The 18,880-nt window shown below is 39.2% G+C and overlaps 1 protein-coding gene across 4 annotated transcripts in view; it reads right to left on the bottom strand.

Moving 5' to 3' along the window:
* Positions 1 to 1,078: 1,078 nt before the first annotated feature.
* LOC122632188 overlaps positions 1,079 to 18,880 on the bottom strand; it is a 235,286-nt gene continuing 217,484 nt past the window's right edge. For all 4 annotated transcript variants that reach the window (XM_043818728.1, XM_043818738.1, XM_043818748.1 and 1 more), the window contains 3 exons: positions 4,986 to 5,837; positions 4,257 to 4,502; positions 1,079 to 3,979 (listed from right to left, as the gene is read on the bottom strand). In XM_043818728.1, coding sequence (XP_043674663.1) covers positions 3,888 to 3,979; positions 4,257 to 4,502; positions 4,986 to 5,837 — 1,190 coding nt within the window. In that variant the 3' untranslated portion in view covers positions 1,079 to 3,887. The remainder of the gene's footprint in view (positions 3,980 to 4,256; positions 4,503 to 4,985; positions 5,838 to 18,880) is intronic.

Below are 18,880 nucleotides of genomic sequence, written 5' to 3'. Positions count from 1 at the left end.
AGGATTTATTATCGAGGATCTATGATGGTAAAGGGAGATAGAGTTACTGGCGATTCGACCGCGGGGCAGCCACGTCTGATTGCTGTCACAATGAGCTTATTATCCCTACGAAGCTATGAGACGTTCTTATCGACTAAGGATTCTTTCCTTTATGCATTACGCTAAATACGCTCCTTCGCTTTTATTTTCTTTCCTTAGGTACGAGATACGGCATTTCTATGTTGCTAATTTGCTAAGATTCACTAACGCCTAAGACCTACCTGTTCGTGAAAAATTAAAAGGTGCCTTGCGAGCTGGCCCGATAAAGCATCGCGTTTTTTTTTTCATCTTCTGTGTGCGCAATATGACGATATCATAACAATAAAAAGGTTTTTATTCGACATGTGTATCGTGGTATTCGAGGAGATAAAAAATGAATCTCGATTAGGTTCCTTTCTCATTGGAGAACTATGAAACCACGAAAATGGATGAAAAACCATCGTCGTTAATCACGTTCCATCCCTTCTAAATAGATTTTTAATCTGACTGATACAATATCGAATATTACGAAGGATTTTCGATTGATGTAAAAGTAATTAGAATGACATGGCAGTTTAGCAAGGAAAAATACTGTTCCAGAAGATAAACAAAGAACGAATGGAAAACGTTAAGTAAATAAGACGTTTACAGGAGGGAAGATAAATTGCAATTTCATTTAAACGCGAGGATTTATTCGCGGTCCACCGACGATGGTTTTCGTTTACGTAATTAACGATAAATCGAAGAAAAGTTTAATAGTATACAAACTACGATAACGCGATTGAAAAAGTGGTAAAATAGCGATTGGCTTTTTTCTTTTTATGTTTCAGTGTCATCTTTTACTTCAGTCACACTCCATCTCTCTCTCTCTCTCTCTCTCTCTCTCTCTCTCTCTCTCTCTCTCTCTCTCTCTCTTTCTCACATAAAATCACATGCACGCACACGCATACGAACACTCACATTTTCTCTTATCCTTTCTTCATTGTCAAATGTTCTCATTGCACGTCTCCTCCTCTCGTTTTTCCTCTCGTCACTCGGTTTGGGTTAATTATTACAAAGATGGTTGTACAATAATATAATATATAGACTCTGTATTAGTTACAATAATATCGTTTGCATTCGCCCGCTCCTTACGTCGCCGTCTCCTTCGAAGCTTTTCTCGTTTCGCAAAAAGATTCAATCCAAATTCAAGGGAAAATCGGTACACAATAGATATAATCATCTCTTCCGATCAATATATTTACGAATAGTTACCTCTCGTAAATACGATTAATCGTTTTCGCCATTTAATCGCCGCTTTTTTGTTCCTTTTTTTTATTTTTTCTTTTTTTTTCTCATCTATCGAGCGTTCAGCCATTGCGCGTTTTTTATTGCTTATTCCTTACGCTATTAAAAAAACAAAAAAAAATGGGAGAGACCTCGGTGCCCTTGCGAAAACAAAATCTTTTCTTACGCCCTTTTCTTTCTCTCTTTCTCTCTACGAGGAGAAACCATAGAAATGAAAAGGTTCGCGATCGCATCGAGGTCGAGTCGGAGGGATATGAGAGAAAGAGTTTAGAAGAGATTCGCAACACGGATTAGAGATGCAAGAATAAATCTTCTCTATTCTTGGGCTAAATCATTCTCTCTCTCTCTCTCTCTCTCTCTCTCTCTCTCTCTCTCTTTCTTTCTCTCTTTCCTCCTCTCTATCATCTGTTTTAGGCGAACTTGTCGGAAAGAAAAAAAATCGATCACAGTTATACGACGACATATAAATGTGCAGCGAAGTATAAAATTTTCCAAATTTTCTTTCCTCTTCTTTGCCTCTATTCCACATCACTTATCATCCTCACCTCTTTCTCTCTTCCTTTCTTACTGTCCCCTCGTATCGTTCGTCTCTCTCTCTCTCTCTCTCTCTCTCTCTCTCTCTCTCTCTCTCTTTCTCTCTATATTTCTCTTTCATTCCCCTCTCTCATCCTAGTAGTCGCATAAAATAATCATTTCCCTATATGTATAATCGAATAGGTTGTATTGCGTTGAATCATTTGTTCTTACATAGCCCTCGTCGCGTTATAATAATCTCTTTATACAGGCAAAAACATTAAAATTATCCTTGGCGTCGAGCGATCGCCGCGACGGCCGCGTTTCGTTCGTTCGATCGATCGTCGTAGGGCTATTTACTCTAAAATTCGTTTCCATTTTCAATACACACATAAACACATACATACAAACATACACACGACACGAAAGGTCATGGAATTTGATCTCGTGCCGATATACGCTCACGATTCTCCATCGGTTTCGGCGGTTTTCTTCTGACATCCTCTCCTAGGCAAGCCATGGATGGATAAATACATTTCTTGGATATGTATATATGTATATATATATATATATATATATATACATACATATATATATATACATCTATATATATATATATATACATATATAATTATAAATTAAAGGCGCCTACGTCGCCTAAAGTGGGTTTATATATAAAAGATGGAGAAGTCTGGCGAGCACCGTGATTCCAGGAGGGAAACGTTTGCAGAGTAAATTGCCCGTCGTCGTCTCTGCTTTTATCAAGGATAGTCTCTCTGTCTATGTAGTTCCTACCTTAGAAGATAACGAGCCCGCCTCGTCGCTTGGCTTACTAGCTAGAACGAGATTACCGCGCTTATATTTCGTTTCACGATCGGTCTCTCATTCTCTCTCTCTATCTCTCCTCTCTCTCTTTTACTCCCCTTTTCTCTTTCCTCGCGTAATCCTTCGTGTCCAAAAAAGAAAGAAACAGAACGAACGATCGACCGATCCTCGCCTCGCTTTGATATGGTCCGACCACGGTAAACCGTTCGTTCGTTCGTTCATCCTTTTCTTCTCTTATCGAGGACTTTAATTATCTAGCACGCGCGCGTTTACTACGAGCTACATGTGTACACAACGTGTCGGTAAAAAAAGCTACTGGCCGTATTGGCGAGAAGTGTTGAGAGACGAAGGAAAACGCGTATTTTCTCGCTTGTACATACAGCTGATACTCTCTCTCTCTCTCTCTCTCTCCTTTCTCTTTCTGTCTTTCTCTCTCTCTCTCTCTTTCTCATTCTCATTCTATTTCTTACTCTTACTCTCTCATCGTTCGTTCGTTTGACCGTAGTCAGGAAAAAGAGTCCGCACGTTCTCCGGGTGCATCCTTATCCTTTCGTTCACGGATCGAAGATCACCGGCTCGCCTCAAAGGGTCGACGGTCGACGATAGTGTGCGGAGTTTGTACCTTCTGGCGGTCGAGCTGATTCTCTCCCCTTTATCTTCTCCTCCTCTTCCTCTCCTTTTCCCTTTACTCCCAAAACGATGATCGTACGAGCACGAATTTCTCCTGACAGAGAGAAAGAGAGATAGATAGATAGAGAGAGAGAGAGAAGGCACAGAGAGAGAGAGAGAGAGAGAGAGAGAGAGTCAGACAGAGGGAAAGAGAAGGAGAGTGAATGAAAACGAGAGAGAGAGAGAGAGAGAAAGAGGGAAAGAGATAGGAGACTTGGCAGGACCTATCGACCGAAGGCAGTCAAAGCCAGTGAATCGATTCTTTCTTCCTCTTCTCCGTCCCACGTCTCCTTCCTCTTTCACCAGCAGCAGAGCACCCTGTACTTCTTCCTCCTTCTCCTCCCTCTCCTCCTTCTTCTCTTCCTCTCCTCCTCCATCTTTTTCCATTGGCCTCGACGTTCGAACGATCGCTGCCGTTGCTTCGCGCCAGAGGCGGTCTCTTTCGCTCTGTCTTCTTTTTTTTTTTCTCTCGTCGCTCGGCATCCTCGTCGATAAAACATTTTCCCACGAAGGTCATTCAACGCTTCTCTTGAAAATCGTCGTCGTCGTCGTCGTCGTCGTCTTTTCGATTAGAATCACCTAAATATCACGACCACCGCCGTCAGCAGGAGTATCGTCAGGTACGTCGCTCGATGCATCTGCCCGTTGTTCTCCTCCATACACTGACCTGCGACAACGTGAATCGATACTTTCACTACCTTGTTCGTAAAATTGGTTAGATAGGAAACATTAAATGGAGGAAACTCGATCGATTTTATGAATTTGATCAATTTTACGTCACTCGAAGATTGTCTCAAAATTCGAAAGGAACGAGCATCATGAACATGGTCGTATTTTGATACTCGAAGTTCGAGTAGTAAGTTATATGGAGGGAAAGAGAAGAGGAAGAGAAAGAGAGTAGAGAGGAGGATCGAAGAGGACGATCAGAAGAGTGGCTTGCTTACCGGTGCTGGTCGCGTTGAAGGCCAACATCGGTGCGGGTGGAGGGATGCCTCTTTGACATGCCACGGGGCTGGCAGTCAAACTAACAACCCCACCGCTCTCTTTGTACATGAAGCACAATCTTTGGGTGTTCCTGTAGGGCTGCGGCCTGTTGTTATCGTTCGACCACGTTGTTCTGCGCGCGAGTGGGGTCGCGATCACGAACTGAGTACCCTCCGCATCTATCCACCTTCCATGGCAGGAGTAAGCTGGAAAGCAGAAAAGACGATTGCTTTAGAATAGGGACAAGTGTCAAATCATGGAAAGAGGAAAAGAGAGAGAGAGAGACAGAGAAAGAGAGAGAAAGAGAGAGAGAGAGAGAGAGAGAGAGAGAGAAGAATAGGGGCGAGAGGGAGTAGGTACATTGTGAACTTTTGGGTTAATATAGGGTGACTTCTCGGGGACAGTCGTTACCCTTCGAGCACCATTATCCCTTGATGAAACTTTGCCGATTGCAAGGGTCCAACGAGCATAATACAGAGTTTCGTCAAATTAAGAGAGGACCCTACATAATTTTAAAGTACCTTCTCCCGCTTTCTAAAGTTTTATCAATTGACCCCATAGCTAAGGGATGTTCACTCCCTCTCTCTCTCTCTTTCTTTCTTCTTATCATTGATTACACGCATAGAATTTATCGATGAATGAAGAAATCGATTATTTATTACAGAATAGTAAGTTAGTAATAGATATACCGGTAACTGCATCCTCATCCACGCAGTCGCTTTGAAACTCCATTCTGTCTGCGGTAGAACAGCCAACGGTAAGAGTGGTGATCTCAGCGTTGCACCTTGATTCGACCTCTTCTCTCTTCTCTCTGGTCTCGCTTGTAACTTCTTCTTCGTGTACAAGATTCTCGAGATCTCGTCGCATTCTCGTGAGATCCGCAAAGGACATGCTCTTGTAAGATCGAACGCCTTGGGACGATCTCTTCTTCGGTGCTTTCTTAGTATCAGGGTAATCCCCAAAGTATTCGTCGTCGTCGACTTCTAAAATGGCCGACGTTCCCACGTCGTCGAAGTTCGGCATCCAAAATTGTTTCATATGAGCGAACTCGGTAAAGTCTTCCAAGAAATCCGTCATTTTCGAATTTCTCTTCGATCTGCTCGATCCATCATCACCATCTTCGTCGTTACCAAGCTCGTCCGAAATTTTCTCTCGTTTTTTCGCCTTCAAACGCGAACCATGTTCCCGATGAACCAACTCCTGTGGTTCTGAAACTAATCTCGACGAAGAAGAGGACTCCTGTTGATCTCTGTGACTTCTGTTATTACGATTCGATCTGGCCCGTCTACCCATTCGCTCACGCACGAGATACTCGTTGTTCGCTCGTCTCTTCTCAAGTTCAAAATCGATTTTGCTTCGACCACGACGGTCCTCGACTATCCGTTCCTGAGCGTGTCTAACCTTTTCACCCTCGTGCCTGCTCGTCAGAGACTCTTGATGTTGATTTCTCCGACTTTCACGAGTGTTCCTCTGATTATGGTTAACTCCGGTTACCGTGAATTTACCAAGGTAAGGACACTGGCGTGGATCCGGTGAACTCGCTGAAACAGACAAAGTCCCTTTTTTATCTTCTGAATCTACAACATGAAAAGATTTTCCTTGTTTAACGACAGTAACGTATGTGTGATCAGATTAACCAAATTGAGAGAGAATTCTCTTTTAAACTCAAGTACGAGAAGAGACGGTCTTTTGTAGAATAAAGAGAACGGACAATTTTTTTCTACGTATAACATTTACAATAACGTTGTAGAGATAAATTATACGCTTATGTATGTATTTCGTAGAATATACCGAAGATAAGTTTGCACGGACAAGAAAGAGAAAATATATAAGTTAACTCTTTTAATCCTTGAAGTGGTCTCTCTCAACATTGAGAACAAAATTATTCGTTGTCGGTTTAACGGTGCGGATGAGATCTCGAGTTAGTGTGATAGAGCACGCGTACATACATACGTACGTACATAGATATAAACGTACATACATACATACATAAATACATACACACATAAATACATATATACCTTACAGAGAGACGACGGGACATATAAGTCAGATTACACGCAGGCTATGTCGTGAAATGAAAAGGATGCTCTGCGAGAGGGTAATGCGATAGACGCTACTAATTGCTGGCAAATGCGAAAGACATATTGTTGGCCTTAATGGAAGCTCGTTAGGTACTAAGGAGTACAAAAATGGCCAAGGATCAGGAAAATGGTTGGAATAAGGGAAGAATGCGAATAGCTATAACGAGGGAAACTCGAGAGAGAGAAAGAGAGAGAACGAGAAAAAGAGAGAGAGAGAGAGAGAGAGAGAGAGAGAGAGAGAGAGAAAGCGTAAATCGGCCGTAGGCAGACACAATGTGAACTCTAACGAGACAAATCTGACGACGCACCCTCCGGTCAAATCATCACCTCATCCTTTTCCTCCCCATTGAGACGCGTTCCTGGGTCTACTAACTTGGAAAGTTTGCGGTGAAATTTTACATCCGCCATAGTCCTCCGTGATATTTCTCCAAGGGGACGAATATCTCCCGTCATACGATTATTATATATAACCATCGCCGGTCCACGTCCTCCTTTGCTGTTGACTGTTACTAAGGGTAATTCGAAGGATTCTTATCCGTTCCACAAAACGTAGAATTAGTTGAGCGTGTTATATCGTTCGTTATTTCGTACATACTTATGCCGATTGAGTCACGTTCCGGTGAATAGTTTTAATACTCATTGAGAATGACGAAGGAATGGTTCATTTGGTCCATGATCTACTTCGAAAGGACGAATGAACTGTACGCTTTGTTATGGAGTAATGCGAAAGACTTCCTTGTTCTCTCATATTCTTTCTCTTTTTCTTTCTTTTCTCTTTTTTCTTTCTCATTATGACTATGTACCGTGACTTCGTTTTGAAAAGCTCTTTTTAAAATACCCGGCTCGTCTTCTCTCTCTCTCTCTCTCTCTCTCTCTCTCTCTCTCTCTCTCTCTCTTCTTTATGTCTATTTCTTTCTTTCTCTTACTGTTTCTCGTTTTCTCTACAAATCGTAAATCGATTCCAACGCTGCTTCACGGAACGTGCCCGCAAAAATCTCGTTATTTTTATGGTTAATTAGACACGCATTACGACGGGCCAAAGGCGAGGCCGTGCTCGCCAAAGGAGACTTGATTTTTCCGACTCGTTAAGCGATTGCCAGCAGCACGAAGGTCCTGCCAAAGGGATGGAGGACTAAGGGTGAGTTTCCCGGTGAAGGGAGGTTACCCTTCTTCGATTGGCCCTTCTTTGTGTGCGATCGGGAGGACAAATCGGAGACTCGTCCCTCGAATCGTTAATTATATTCATAGCGAGAAACTTCGGATAGCATTATTAAATAGAGACTAAAAGTATTTTTCTGTTTCATGTAATAAGTAAGATAAAATCTTTGTTATTCGAAAGTTCTTTCAAAATTCAAGCATCTAATCAAAAGATTTTCTTTCATTTTTCTTCGATAAAAACTGTCTACTTAATTTGTTTCATAACATATTTATATATAAATTTATTTATACAAGTATCTACATATACTTGATAGTTCTCTTGTCATTTCGAATAACACAGTTTCTATTGTAAATAAAAGAGTTGCGAATACGAGTCGAAAGAACGATCGTCTAGTAAATATTTTTTATTATTATATAGACGATAAAAACTACCCCGTGAGGCGATCCTTATTCGGTTGTAAACCACGTATGAACGAAAAAATCATTAAAATATGTATCGCTGTTACTTATATGTATGTATATAGTTACGTTGCTAGATAGAAACTTTGGAACAAGCTCGAATATGAAAAATAAAATGGAAAATAGGTCGCGCGTGTACATTCTCGTCTCATTCACGCACGAAGAGAGTAAATCTTTTCTGCAGGTTGCATATTTTATATTTCGGGTATTCTTTTCCTCCTTTTGCGAGACTCAAACCCGCTGAAAAAGGTATTATGTAAATACATACATATATATCTACATATATACATATGTACATACGTATAGAACGTGCGAATAGCGCGGCAATTATTTTGGATGCTAGCGTCGATCTTCTCGCACACGGTCGACGACATTTAACTTTTACTTCTTTGTTCGACTCATCATCCGGAAATGACGTCTCGATTCTTGTCAGAGCGATAAATTTCCAACGGAAATAACTTTTGGCACAGAGACGACGGAGGGTCGTTGGGTCGTTCGTTCGCACATCGAATCGGTTCTCCATTCGAAACAGGAATACGTTCGTTTTACCAAAAGCAATGACGAGAAGTAAATTTATACGATATGGAGAGTTCGAGGAGATTTTATTATATTTTAAAAAGAATCGAATCAAATTAAATAAAGGAGATCATTCGTCAAATGATTTCCCTTTTTTTTCCTGGACGACAAAACCCCGAAAAAAATATGTTTATCGATACGTACAAATAATTATTAATTATGAAAATACTTTTTTGAGAATTTCAATAAGAATAAACGATTCAAATCGATTCCCAACCATAAAAACATGGTTTACAATTTTTATTAAATTAAAATTATTTAATATGGATTTTCTAATGATCTCATGAATTATGATCAATAATAATCTTTCTAAAAGCGTTGGCAGTACGCAGTTTGGGAGTATCTTCGTTCACTATATATATTACGATCGATAATTAGTCACAGATTTGAGTGTATATCGATGAAATTTGGTAATTTATAGTTCTCGTCAAAGAGAACCACGCTCGGTCTTGATTAACGATCCACACCGCAGGAAAATACGGAGAGAGATAGAAAGAGGAGAGAGAAAGAGAGAGAGAGAGAGAGAGAGAGGCAGAGAGAGAGAGAGAGAGAGAGAAAGAGAGAGAGAGGTAGAAAATGCGTGTCTATCTATAAGCGACGATGACAACTCGCGTAATTAAGCCTATAACGGATTGTTTATTATTGGCCGGACAACGTCCAACCCTGTATTCGGCAAATATAGTTATCTATTTAATTTTCTACCGCGAATATCGACCCATTAGCTGTAGTTCGATGTGTCGTGCACCGCGTGGACCGGGAGCTAACAACCTCGAAAACGTAATCGGTTAATTAGTATGCGTTACTATTTGATTAGCTTTCTCTCTCCTTCCCTTTCTTTCTCTTTTTCTCTCTTCTTCCTCTATCTCTTTCTCTCTCTCTCTTTTTTTGTCCCTGTCTTTTTCTCCAATTCCAATGAACGAATATTTTTGAATACATAATCGATTGTTATTCGACCGATAATTCACGTAGATATGTTAATCGTATTCGTATCTTCCTGTAGTCATATGTAGACTACAGGAATATATTCGTATAACGTGAATATGTTCAAATTCTTCGATAAACCATGATAATTACGTGGCCGAAATGATGACGTTAAATATTATAGAATATGTATTCTTAACGTGGTAATAATAAAAAGAAATATATAGGGGCTTCCTTTAGAAGCTTCGACGGGGGTTTAAAAGTGGAGGTGAGTAATGGATAGCGTGGGATTATCGAGGACGTTATCAGAGAGTCAGGGGAGAGACTCGGAGAGAGGGCGAGTCAAGGAGCGAAAGGAGGGTCGCGACAAGGCGGGCCGAGTCTAAAGGCCACGGAGTCAGGTGACCCGTGTCAAGTTCAAAGACGCGGACATTCTAGCCCTACCAACGTTTAATCCACGTACGCGAGAAGATACCAAGGAAACTGCTCTCCATGATCGATCGGCTATGAAACTTTGAGTTTTTCCAACGTCTACATATTATTTTTCTTTTCTGTTATTTCCTTTATTTATATTTTCCTCTTTCTATCTTCTTATCGCAAAACAAATACGCATTCATATAAACAAGCGCATTTTCTTTCCAAACGTTTAAAAGATAATTACGTAAGTACGTACGATCATTATCAAAGTGATTTTGATCCTTTCGAGTTAATCGCTGCTTGTTTATTTAAGGGTGGTACCAAGTCACTCGTAATCAAGCATCGAGGAGACTTTCTCATATGTTAGGAAACATATACTACTTTGAGTTTTATACAAAAATCAAGCATCGTATCGTTTGCAGGATGGTAAACCGATCGATAAAAAAGTTCGTTCAGACTATAAATTAAAAACGTTATAGCGTTAGTCTTCCAAGTAGAAAAAGACAGATGAGTCGGGGGAAAACGTAGGTAGTACGTACCTCGCGTGTTCGCGAGCGAAGAGACTTTGCTTTTAACGAACTCTGTTCGGTCGGTTTCCTCGCAATCCACTGGGAGGTCGAATCAATCATTTTCAAAAAGATCAAGAGGGAGAGGGGAGGAGACATGTGAATAAAAAAAAAAGAAAAGAAAACAAAAGGAAAAAGTATGTGAGAGAGAAAAAGAGAGAAAGAGAAAGAAAGAGAAAGAAAAAAAGGATAGACGTTTCCTTTCCCTTGGAGAGCGGCTTTTCCGAGTCCGAGGGACTAACAGAGGTGGTTCGGTCAAAATGCTAAAACTTGTACATTAACGAATGCATTAAATATGAGAGGATGGTGAAAGGAGTTTTGGTGACAAGGACGAGAGGAAAGAAAGGAAAAGGAAAACTCGGATGAAGCGCATAATATTCGACGAGTCTCAACGACTGCATTATGGATTAAGGATTATGGATTATGGATAATGTATTATGGATCGACGCACCACAATCGTGTTATGAAGTCCAAATGGTAGCTTTTCTTTTTCTTTTTATGTTTTTTTCTTTTGCATTGCTTTTCCTTTCTTTTCTCTTCTTTCCTTTTTTTTTTTTCTTTAATCTTAACAGACGAATCTTCTCGAATCGCGAAACGCGTTTTTAATGTCACGCCCACGGTAGATACGAATTATCTTCGTCTTCCTCTTCTCAGCATGTATAATGAAATGTTCCGTAGAGACGCGAAAACGTACAATTTAATGAGATTTAAACGTGAAAAACGAGGGGTCCTTTGCATATTTACGTAATGTCGCGAAAGCCCGTATATCCGTGGCTCTCCTTCTTACTCTTCCTTTTCCTTCCTCTTCGTTCCTTCAATCCGTAGTTTAATATCTCACGAAAGATGAAAGTCGAGCGTCGTTTCTTGCAAAAACTATCGTTCCTTCTCTCTCTCTCTCTCTCTCTCTCTCCCTCTTTTCTCTTCTCTTCTCTTCTTTCCTATCTCTCTCTTTTCTCTCTCTCTCTCTCTCTCTCTCTCTCTCTCTCCCTCTTTTCTCTTCTCTTCTCTTCTTTCCTATCTCTCTCTTTTCTCTCTCTCTCTCTCTCTCTCTCTCTCTCTCTCCCTCTTTTCTCTTCTCTTCTCTTCTTTCCTATCTCTCTCTTTTCTCTCTCTCTCTCTCTCTCTCTCTCTCTCTCTTCCTTTCTCTTTATATCTATCTTTTCCTATCTTTCTTTTTTTTTCCCTTAGAGACTTGTCCCTTGTCCTTTTGTAACAGCTCTTTCTTCTTTCTTCTTTTTATTTCTTTCCTTTTCTCACTTCTGAAGTAATAAACGCTCGGAGATTTTACATTGTCGAAAGTGATTTTTGAGGAGACGTATTAACATAGTGTCGATGTAAAAATGTCCTTTATGTATATAGATATTTATTTATTTATATTTATATATATTTATATGTATTATATATATTGGTAACGATTACCAACGTTGCTTTCTCTAATAATTATGTACGTTTTGACTAAGTTTTATGTAAATACAGTTTATTTCTGGAATTCCATGGTTCAGGATAAATAAATGAAGCATACCGCGAGAATAGATAATATTTGGTCCCCTTTTATAAACATAATTTACTTGCTATACTTGCGATATTTAGCGGTACGGGAATCCAGGGAATATAATTGGCAAAGTTCGCCGCACGCTACGCTCGGCCATAATAGTTTTACGAAATTATACTATGGGTGGTATAAAATCAGAGTCGAACGACGAATAAAGCGATTATCGTTCTCCATACAATTATTAATAGGTTACGTGAGAAGCATTTAAAGATACGGCAGAGTATTTATAAAATCCATAAACAGAGTTCATTAGAACTATAATTATAATTTATAATACTAACGAACTATAATCGAACTTTTAATGGATCATATTTATCGCGGGTACATCGAAACAATTTATTTCTTCATAAAAATCCTATAAAACTTAAAAAGAGAAAGAAGAAGGAAAGGAAAAAAAAGAATTCACGATCATTCACTCTAGAGATGAAAACATTCGAATTTTTCGGTCTTTCACGATAGGATCGCGGAAGTAACGAACGCAAAATGGTGCTGAGGAAGGCGAGGAGGAGGGGGAGGAGGAGGGGGAGGGAGAGTAGAGGGAAGAGGACGAAGAGGAGGCGGGTGTAGGAAAAAAAATCTCAGTCGGAGCAGCGAGCCAAAAATGATCACGCGACGCTTCGCTCTATGGAAAATCAATTCCCCGAAGGGAGAGGTATGCGCACAAAAATGACGTGGCCAACGAGATGAAATTTTTGGCACGTGCATTTTTGCTTCATTGAACCATTCTTCCGCTTTTTGTTCGTTTCTGCCCGTTTTTCTCTTTCACGGGCGACGGTTCGTTATGCGCCGGTTCTCTGCCGGAGGGAGGGAGGAATCGAGAGAGGGAGGGAGAGAGGTACGTACGTAGGGAGATAGATAGATAGAGATAGAGAGAGAGAGAGAGAGAGAGAGAGAGAAAGAGAGAAAGAGAGGAAGATCTTGCCTCTCTATTCCATTCACTTTCTATCAGTTGCTTTTTCTCTTGGTTCGACTATCCGCAATCGGACGGAAAAAATATTAATCCGCATGTTTGTACGCACTGGAGATAAAATGCCGAGAAAGTCTTTCTCTCTGTGTGCCACGATTCCTTTTTCGCGGTCTTTCGAACCTTTTATCGAATGCATTCAAAACAACGTGCTGGGTTCATCGGTCATGGGGGATCAACTAAGAGCTTGTTAATTTTCTAACACGATTCTATATTTCCAAATGAAACTCACGGAATGGATATACCAATTCTAAAAGTGCGGCCAGCTGAAAAGATCGAGAGAAATGGTAGAAAATAATAAAAAATGTAAAGCGTTTCAGTAAATGCGAGAGAGTATGGGACAACGGATTCCAATGAATTGCGCTTTCGCTCGAAGGAAACGAGAAAAAGGATATTTATTCGGAAGAATATATTAACGGCTTATACTTGAACTGATGTGAACAAACTACGAATATAATTCATTCGTTATTCGATTAATTTCAATCGCTTTTCTACATTTGATATTATCACAACTGCTAATTTACCAAATATACAGACGATTTAGTACGACCTCCTAACAAATAGTGGACTATTTAAACGTGACATTTACGTCCTTCTGAAATAGGAAGATTCGTGAACGTATGCACGCAAGAAACGATTATGGATAGAGCATGTACTAAGTTTATTACAGCTAATTATTCAATCTACTCGTTCATACATTGTAATCAGATTATACATACAAAAACAAAGCTTCTCTTCTCGAATTTTGAGCGATTAAGATCAAAGTTTCACCACTTTGTTCGAAGATTCTAAAGATATCTACCACAATTAAAGCTACCCTTTCTCTTGCATTTCTATTCGTTGTAAGTGTATGTACGTGGAGATCGAATCGAGCTGGATGGGTGGTGGGAATATGTAAACCAAAGGGGAGATATCGGATGGACGGTGAATGTTTTTAGCAGAGTTAGTATATTCGGCCGCTTATATAATCAATATACAGGGCCGAGAAGGAGTAGGAAAAGGAGATGCAAGAGAAAGACGAAGAGGGAGAGAGAAAGTGGAAGGTCGGAGACCGGCGAAATGTCAAGGTCTATTGGGAAGGATTTGAGGTAATAGAAGATTATGAGAAAGCAAAGTGAATCTTTGAGAAAGCACATGATAAAAGAACAAGAAGAAGAAGAAGAAGAAGAAGAAGAAGAAGAAGAAAGAAAAAGAAAAAGAAAAAAGGGGGTAAGATAAACGAATGATTCGGAGGTACAAGAAAAATGTGGATAGTGGTAAAGATTTGTTTCCTTGAAAAGAAAACACGCGAAGACGAGGGAGAATGATTATCGAAGGAGAAAAATCATGAAAAAGGAAGTGTGAGAAACAAAAGAAAAGAGAAGGAAGAAAAGAGAGCGAGAAAGAGAAGTCTAGGAGTAATCGGATGAGAGGGAAGAAAGAAAAGCGAGCGTGGAAATGGTAGGTATGAGAGAAAGCTAATACTACCAAGCAGCCTTACTTGCTCCATGGAATGCGTTCGACGAGAAAAGCTAGCTGCAAAAAGCGAAACTGCAAGATGTGCAACTGCAATCTCAGTTAGACGCCGCAGGGACTGCCAGCGACGTCAGCAGAAGGTTTCGCTTTTTCTTCCTGGATTCGCTTTTCTGTCGATGCTTCGAAAGGGCTTACGCTCCTCCCTCTCCATTTCTCTCTTCCTCTCTCCCTCTCTCTATCTATCTATCTATCTATCTCACTCCCTCTTCTTTATCTCTCTCCACATCTTCGAAGAATTACGAATGCTCGAGTGCATTGTCGAGTTCCGAAATCGGGCTCGCATAGCGAATTATTTTTTACTTGTATTATTACTATTCAATATACGGTTCGTTTTCGATTATTGGAATATCCAACGTATCGATAGTTATGCTGCTACTAAATATTAATCGATTTTAAATGGAAACATTGTCAAATCAAATTTCGTACTCGGCATGGGTTTAAAATGGTGTCCGTTTTTATGCATTCGTCTTCTTGCGAACTATGTATCTATGAAAGAAAATTGACAATTTACTTGCAAATTCGGTATGGCGTTCAGTCCGCCCACTGCCGCATCGAAAATTCCATGGATTTTCTCGAAGAACGACCCGAAGTAGCCCCAAGGACAGACGAATACGGCCAGAATTTTTGCCATTGGCTGACTGTCTACGCGGAAGAAAGAAAAGTGTGAAGACGAAGAGGGATAGAGAGTGCTTCGCAACAAAGTTACGCTTTTCCTCTTCTATTTCGTGCATTTGATTGAAGTTTCGCTTGCAAAATTTCCTTTTCTCCTTGTAACTCGTTGCCCGAGGACATCGCCTTATATCCCTTAGAGAGATTCTTCCTTCTTCTTAATGCTACCCCGGTTGACCACAGAAGGAGGGAGAGAGAAAGAGAGAGAGAGAGAGAGAGAGAGAGAGAGAGAGAGAGAGAGAGAGAGAGAGAGAGAGAGAGAGAGAGAGAGAGAGAGAGAGAAAGAGATACTAACTTCTTATACTTTTTTTCTTTGAATTAGAATGGTACTTCAAAAAACTCACTTCTTTTTATTACGACTACGAAAATAAAACAACATTGTACATCTGCGAGTTCAACTACGATTAAAATGTCGACGAACATACAATTAGTTTAGATACTCACAAATATTACTATAAAAATTCAACAAAAAGGCGATTTTTCATTTAAACAGTTATCTCGTATCAGACATATTTAGGTATCTGGATAGAAAGCTTTGTTCATTTTATATGGTTTCTCAAAGCCATATGACGTAGGAACGTACGTATATGGAAACGGTTGAATTGTTCTCAGGAGACGCAAAGCATGTAAACCACCACCATAGAGCGTCAACCAGTTTCTATTTATAAAGGTTCACGACGACCTTCGGCTAGCTTATTCCATTGAAATCCTGCTTACAGGATTATTCTGAACAGATAACGTGAAAGTCGATGATTATAATGTACGTCGGTTTGTGGATGTAGTTTAATAGAGTTGTTAGTGGTAGTCAGATTGCTATGAATAGGAGTGTAACTATAGCTAATGGTAAGTTATTAATTAGAAGCTGTATTAACGTCAGAACAAACTAAATTCAAGTTTCCATGTTGGTTGCTAAGGTAAGAAGAGTTTATGGGAAGGATATCTTATATATCTTTCCATCATTTGTTTCGCGAAAATATCGTCGAGTAATTATCTTATTTTGCTCGTAAGTCGTGAAGGTCGTACTCGTAGAAGTCATTTTAAATAATCTATTGTATATCGAAGAGAATAAAATATTTCGTATGTATTTAATAACATTGAGAAAATTACTTGTTATGTTATATAATACGTGTACAGCGTAGTACACATATATGTGTGTTTATTTTTTCTTTTTCTTTCTTCATTCAAGGACATTTGAAATCTTATATTGTATTTAATCTGAGGATTTTCGTTCGACGTAGTATGTACACGAAGAGAGATCCTTTTCACCTTTCGTTAAATTAACTAACGGATGAGACGTTTTGCCGTTCACGACGAAGGACTTTGAAAAGATATGGAAGGGATAACTTGGGAACGACAATTGTTTTTCTTTAATTTATCTCAGACTCCTAGCAACGGTGACAGAATCGGTCAACTATGTCGGTCACATCTTTTGTGTCCAACCGAGAAAGCATCTAGTGTCTTCTCTCTCTTTTTCTACGTTTCTCTTCATCTCTTTTCTCTTTCTTTACGGTTTTTTTCTATCTCTGTCTTCGTGTATGCACTCCACTCATTCTCGCACTCTACTAATTCTATCTACCTTCTTTGATTTTCTTTCTTTCGAAATAGAGATGAAGATGGATAGATAAATAGATAGATAGATAGATAGATAGACAAAATTACTTAGTTTCATCTTTCTTTCTATCGAGAAATCAGTCAATAATGTAATTCCAATTTTCTAACCGAATCTCTTTTGTATTAAACATTGTTAAATCGTTAATAAATAAAACAAAAAGAATGAATACAAAAAAATCTTCTACAAAGTTCCTCGTAAAAATATTTTTTGAACGATTATATAAAAGGCGAGAGAGAGAGAGAGAGAGAGAAAGAGATAGAGGGGGAGAGATGTAACTTTGTTCATAGCATAGTCGACGTTTGAATCCTATGGTTCCTTTCTCTGACGTCGACATCACGGTACGTCATGTTATTTCCGGTTACCGATCGCTAGAGGCGTTCCTCTTCTACGTTGTATGTCCGTTTCTACTTGGACGCGCAACGTCGTCTTTAGATTTCGTATACATCGAATCCAATCGGCTTTGTATAATACATATTCGTAAACGTATAAACGTTATTCGAGAAAAAAAATAAAATTAAAAGAAATATTTGTAAACATGAATTGAAAATAATTTTTAACATGAGAATAAATGCAGAACAACATACGACGTGTATATAGTTCGCTGTCTGTCGTGTTTCGTTAAAAAAAAAATTTATGTATATGTATCAGACATTTCAAATCGAGAAAAACGTAATTCGTGAAATTTCACCTGAAATATAATCGATGCTATAAATTTAAATTAGAAGACGATGAATCGAAAGGACGTTGAATTGTACCGATGAGACATAAGAAAACATGTTGTATTATTATTTTAGAAAAGAAAAAAAATATTTCAATCTCTCTGATGAGTACGATTCGATATCGACTTTCGCATTTCCCGTTGCGATTTCACGACCCGACAAACCACAATCGGATTAACGCTGGGAACTCTCATGGATACACGAATATTATAATGAAAGCTTACAGTGAAAGAACCATTCGAAACAAATCGTATCTAGTGGTATCGTTCGATGGGACGCACAAAGGGAATCATTTTCGTAGTCGGCGTCCTGTGTACGCGCGCGCATACATACAGGTATGTGTGTGTGTATGTGTGCTGCATGTACATGTGTGTATTAAAATCATCGTGTTTCATCATTGTGGTATTTAATTATTCGAGAGCCGCTTTGCTAATGCCTCGTTCACCGATAAGACCATATTGCACGTGAAAATCCGCTTAAAAATAATTCTACATAATATATATTACGAGCAAATATTTCTACGTCCGCCAAACGTCCAATAATTTTGTAACGACTGCGCGATCCATTACCGAGCATCGTCGATAATTAAATTTTAATCCTTCCACCTCCCTTTCTCCTATGTCCATCCCTTTCGAGAGTTTATTTTCCTGCAAACATGCATCGGCGTACTTTCATTTTCGATATTACCTATATATTCAAAAAACAGTGCGACAATCGTAATAAAGACGATAACGATACATTGTAAATAAATTATCACCTTTCATTTCTGTGATTTATGAGAACAAGCGTGCGAATTATTATCGAGATATTATCCAGTCGTTGGCTTTGTTTATCGCACTGTGAAAGAATAGCGAAGTATAAATAGGGAAATCAAAATTACGATAAAATAACGTGATCATTTTGTTCACGTAATCTCTAAATTTCGTATGTATAATATATAAATCTTCTATAATTATAACTAGTTTTAATTTTATCTAATCGCAATGAACGTAAAATATAATGGATACAATTACACGTTGCTTCGTAGGAAAAACGTAAATTCAGATTGAAAGGAAAAGAATGAAGGCGACATCTTACCATTAAACTTCGATCTTGTGCGACGTTCACTCTGTTACGGCCTGATAACGACTGACTCACTAAACAAAATCCAAGGAACAAAGTAGTAAAGCAAAAACGAAAGCGTAGAACGATAACGTGACACTGTAAACATTTCTCTGGAATCTTTACCAATAGCAACAAACAGAAAAGAAATGTCCGTTTTTTCGTTTGTTACGAGTTCTTCGACATCAGAGACGACCTTGAGGAAGGAGAAGAAGAGCGAGATATTCTACTATTCGAACTTCTCGAGTAAGGTCGAAGGTCAACTTCAAGC

This window comes from Vespula pensylvanica, chromosome 1, assembly GCF_014466175.1.
Source record: "Vespula pensylvanica isolate Volc-1 chromosome 1, ASM1446617v1, whole genome shotgun sequence".
Lineage (NCBI taxonomy): Eukaryota > Metazoa > Arthropoda > Insecta > Hymenoptera > Vespidae > Vespula > Vespula pensylvanica.
Note: the sequence above shows the minus strand (reverse complement) of the source record. Positions and strands in the feature narration are given on the sequence as shown.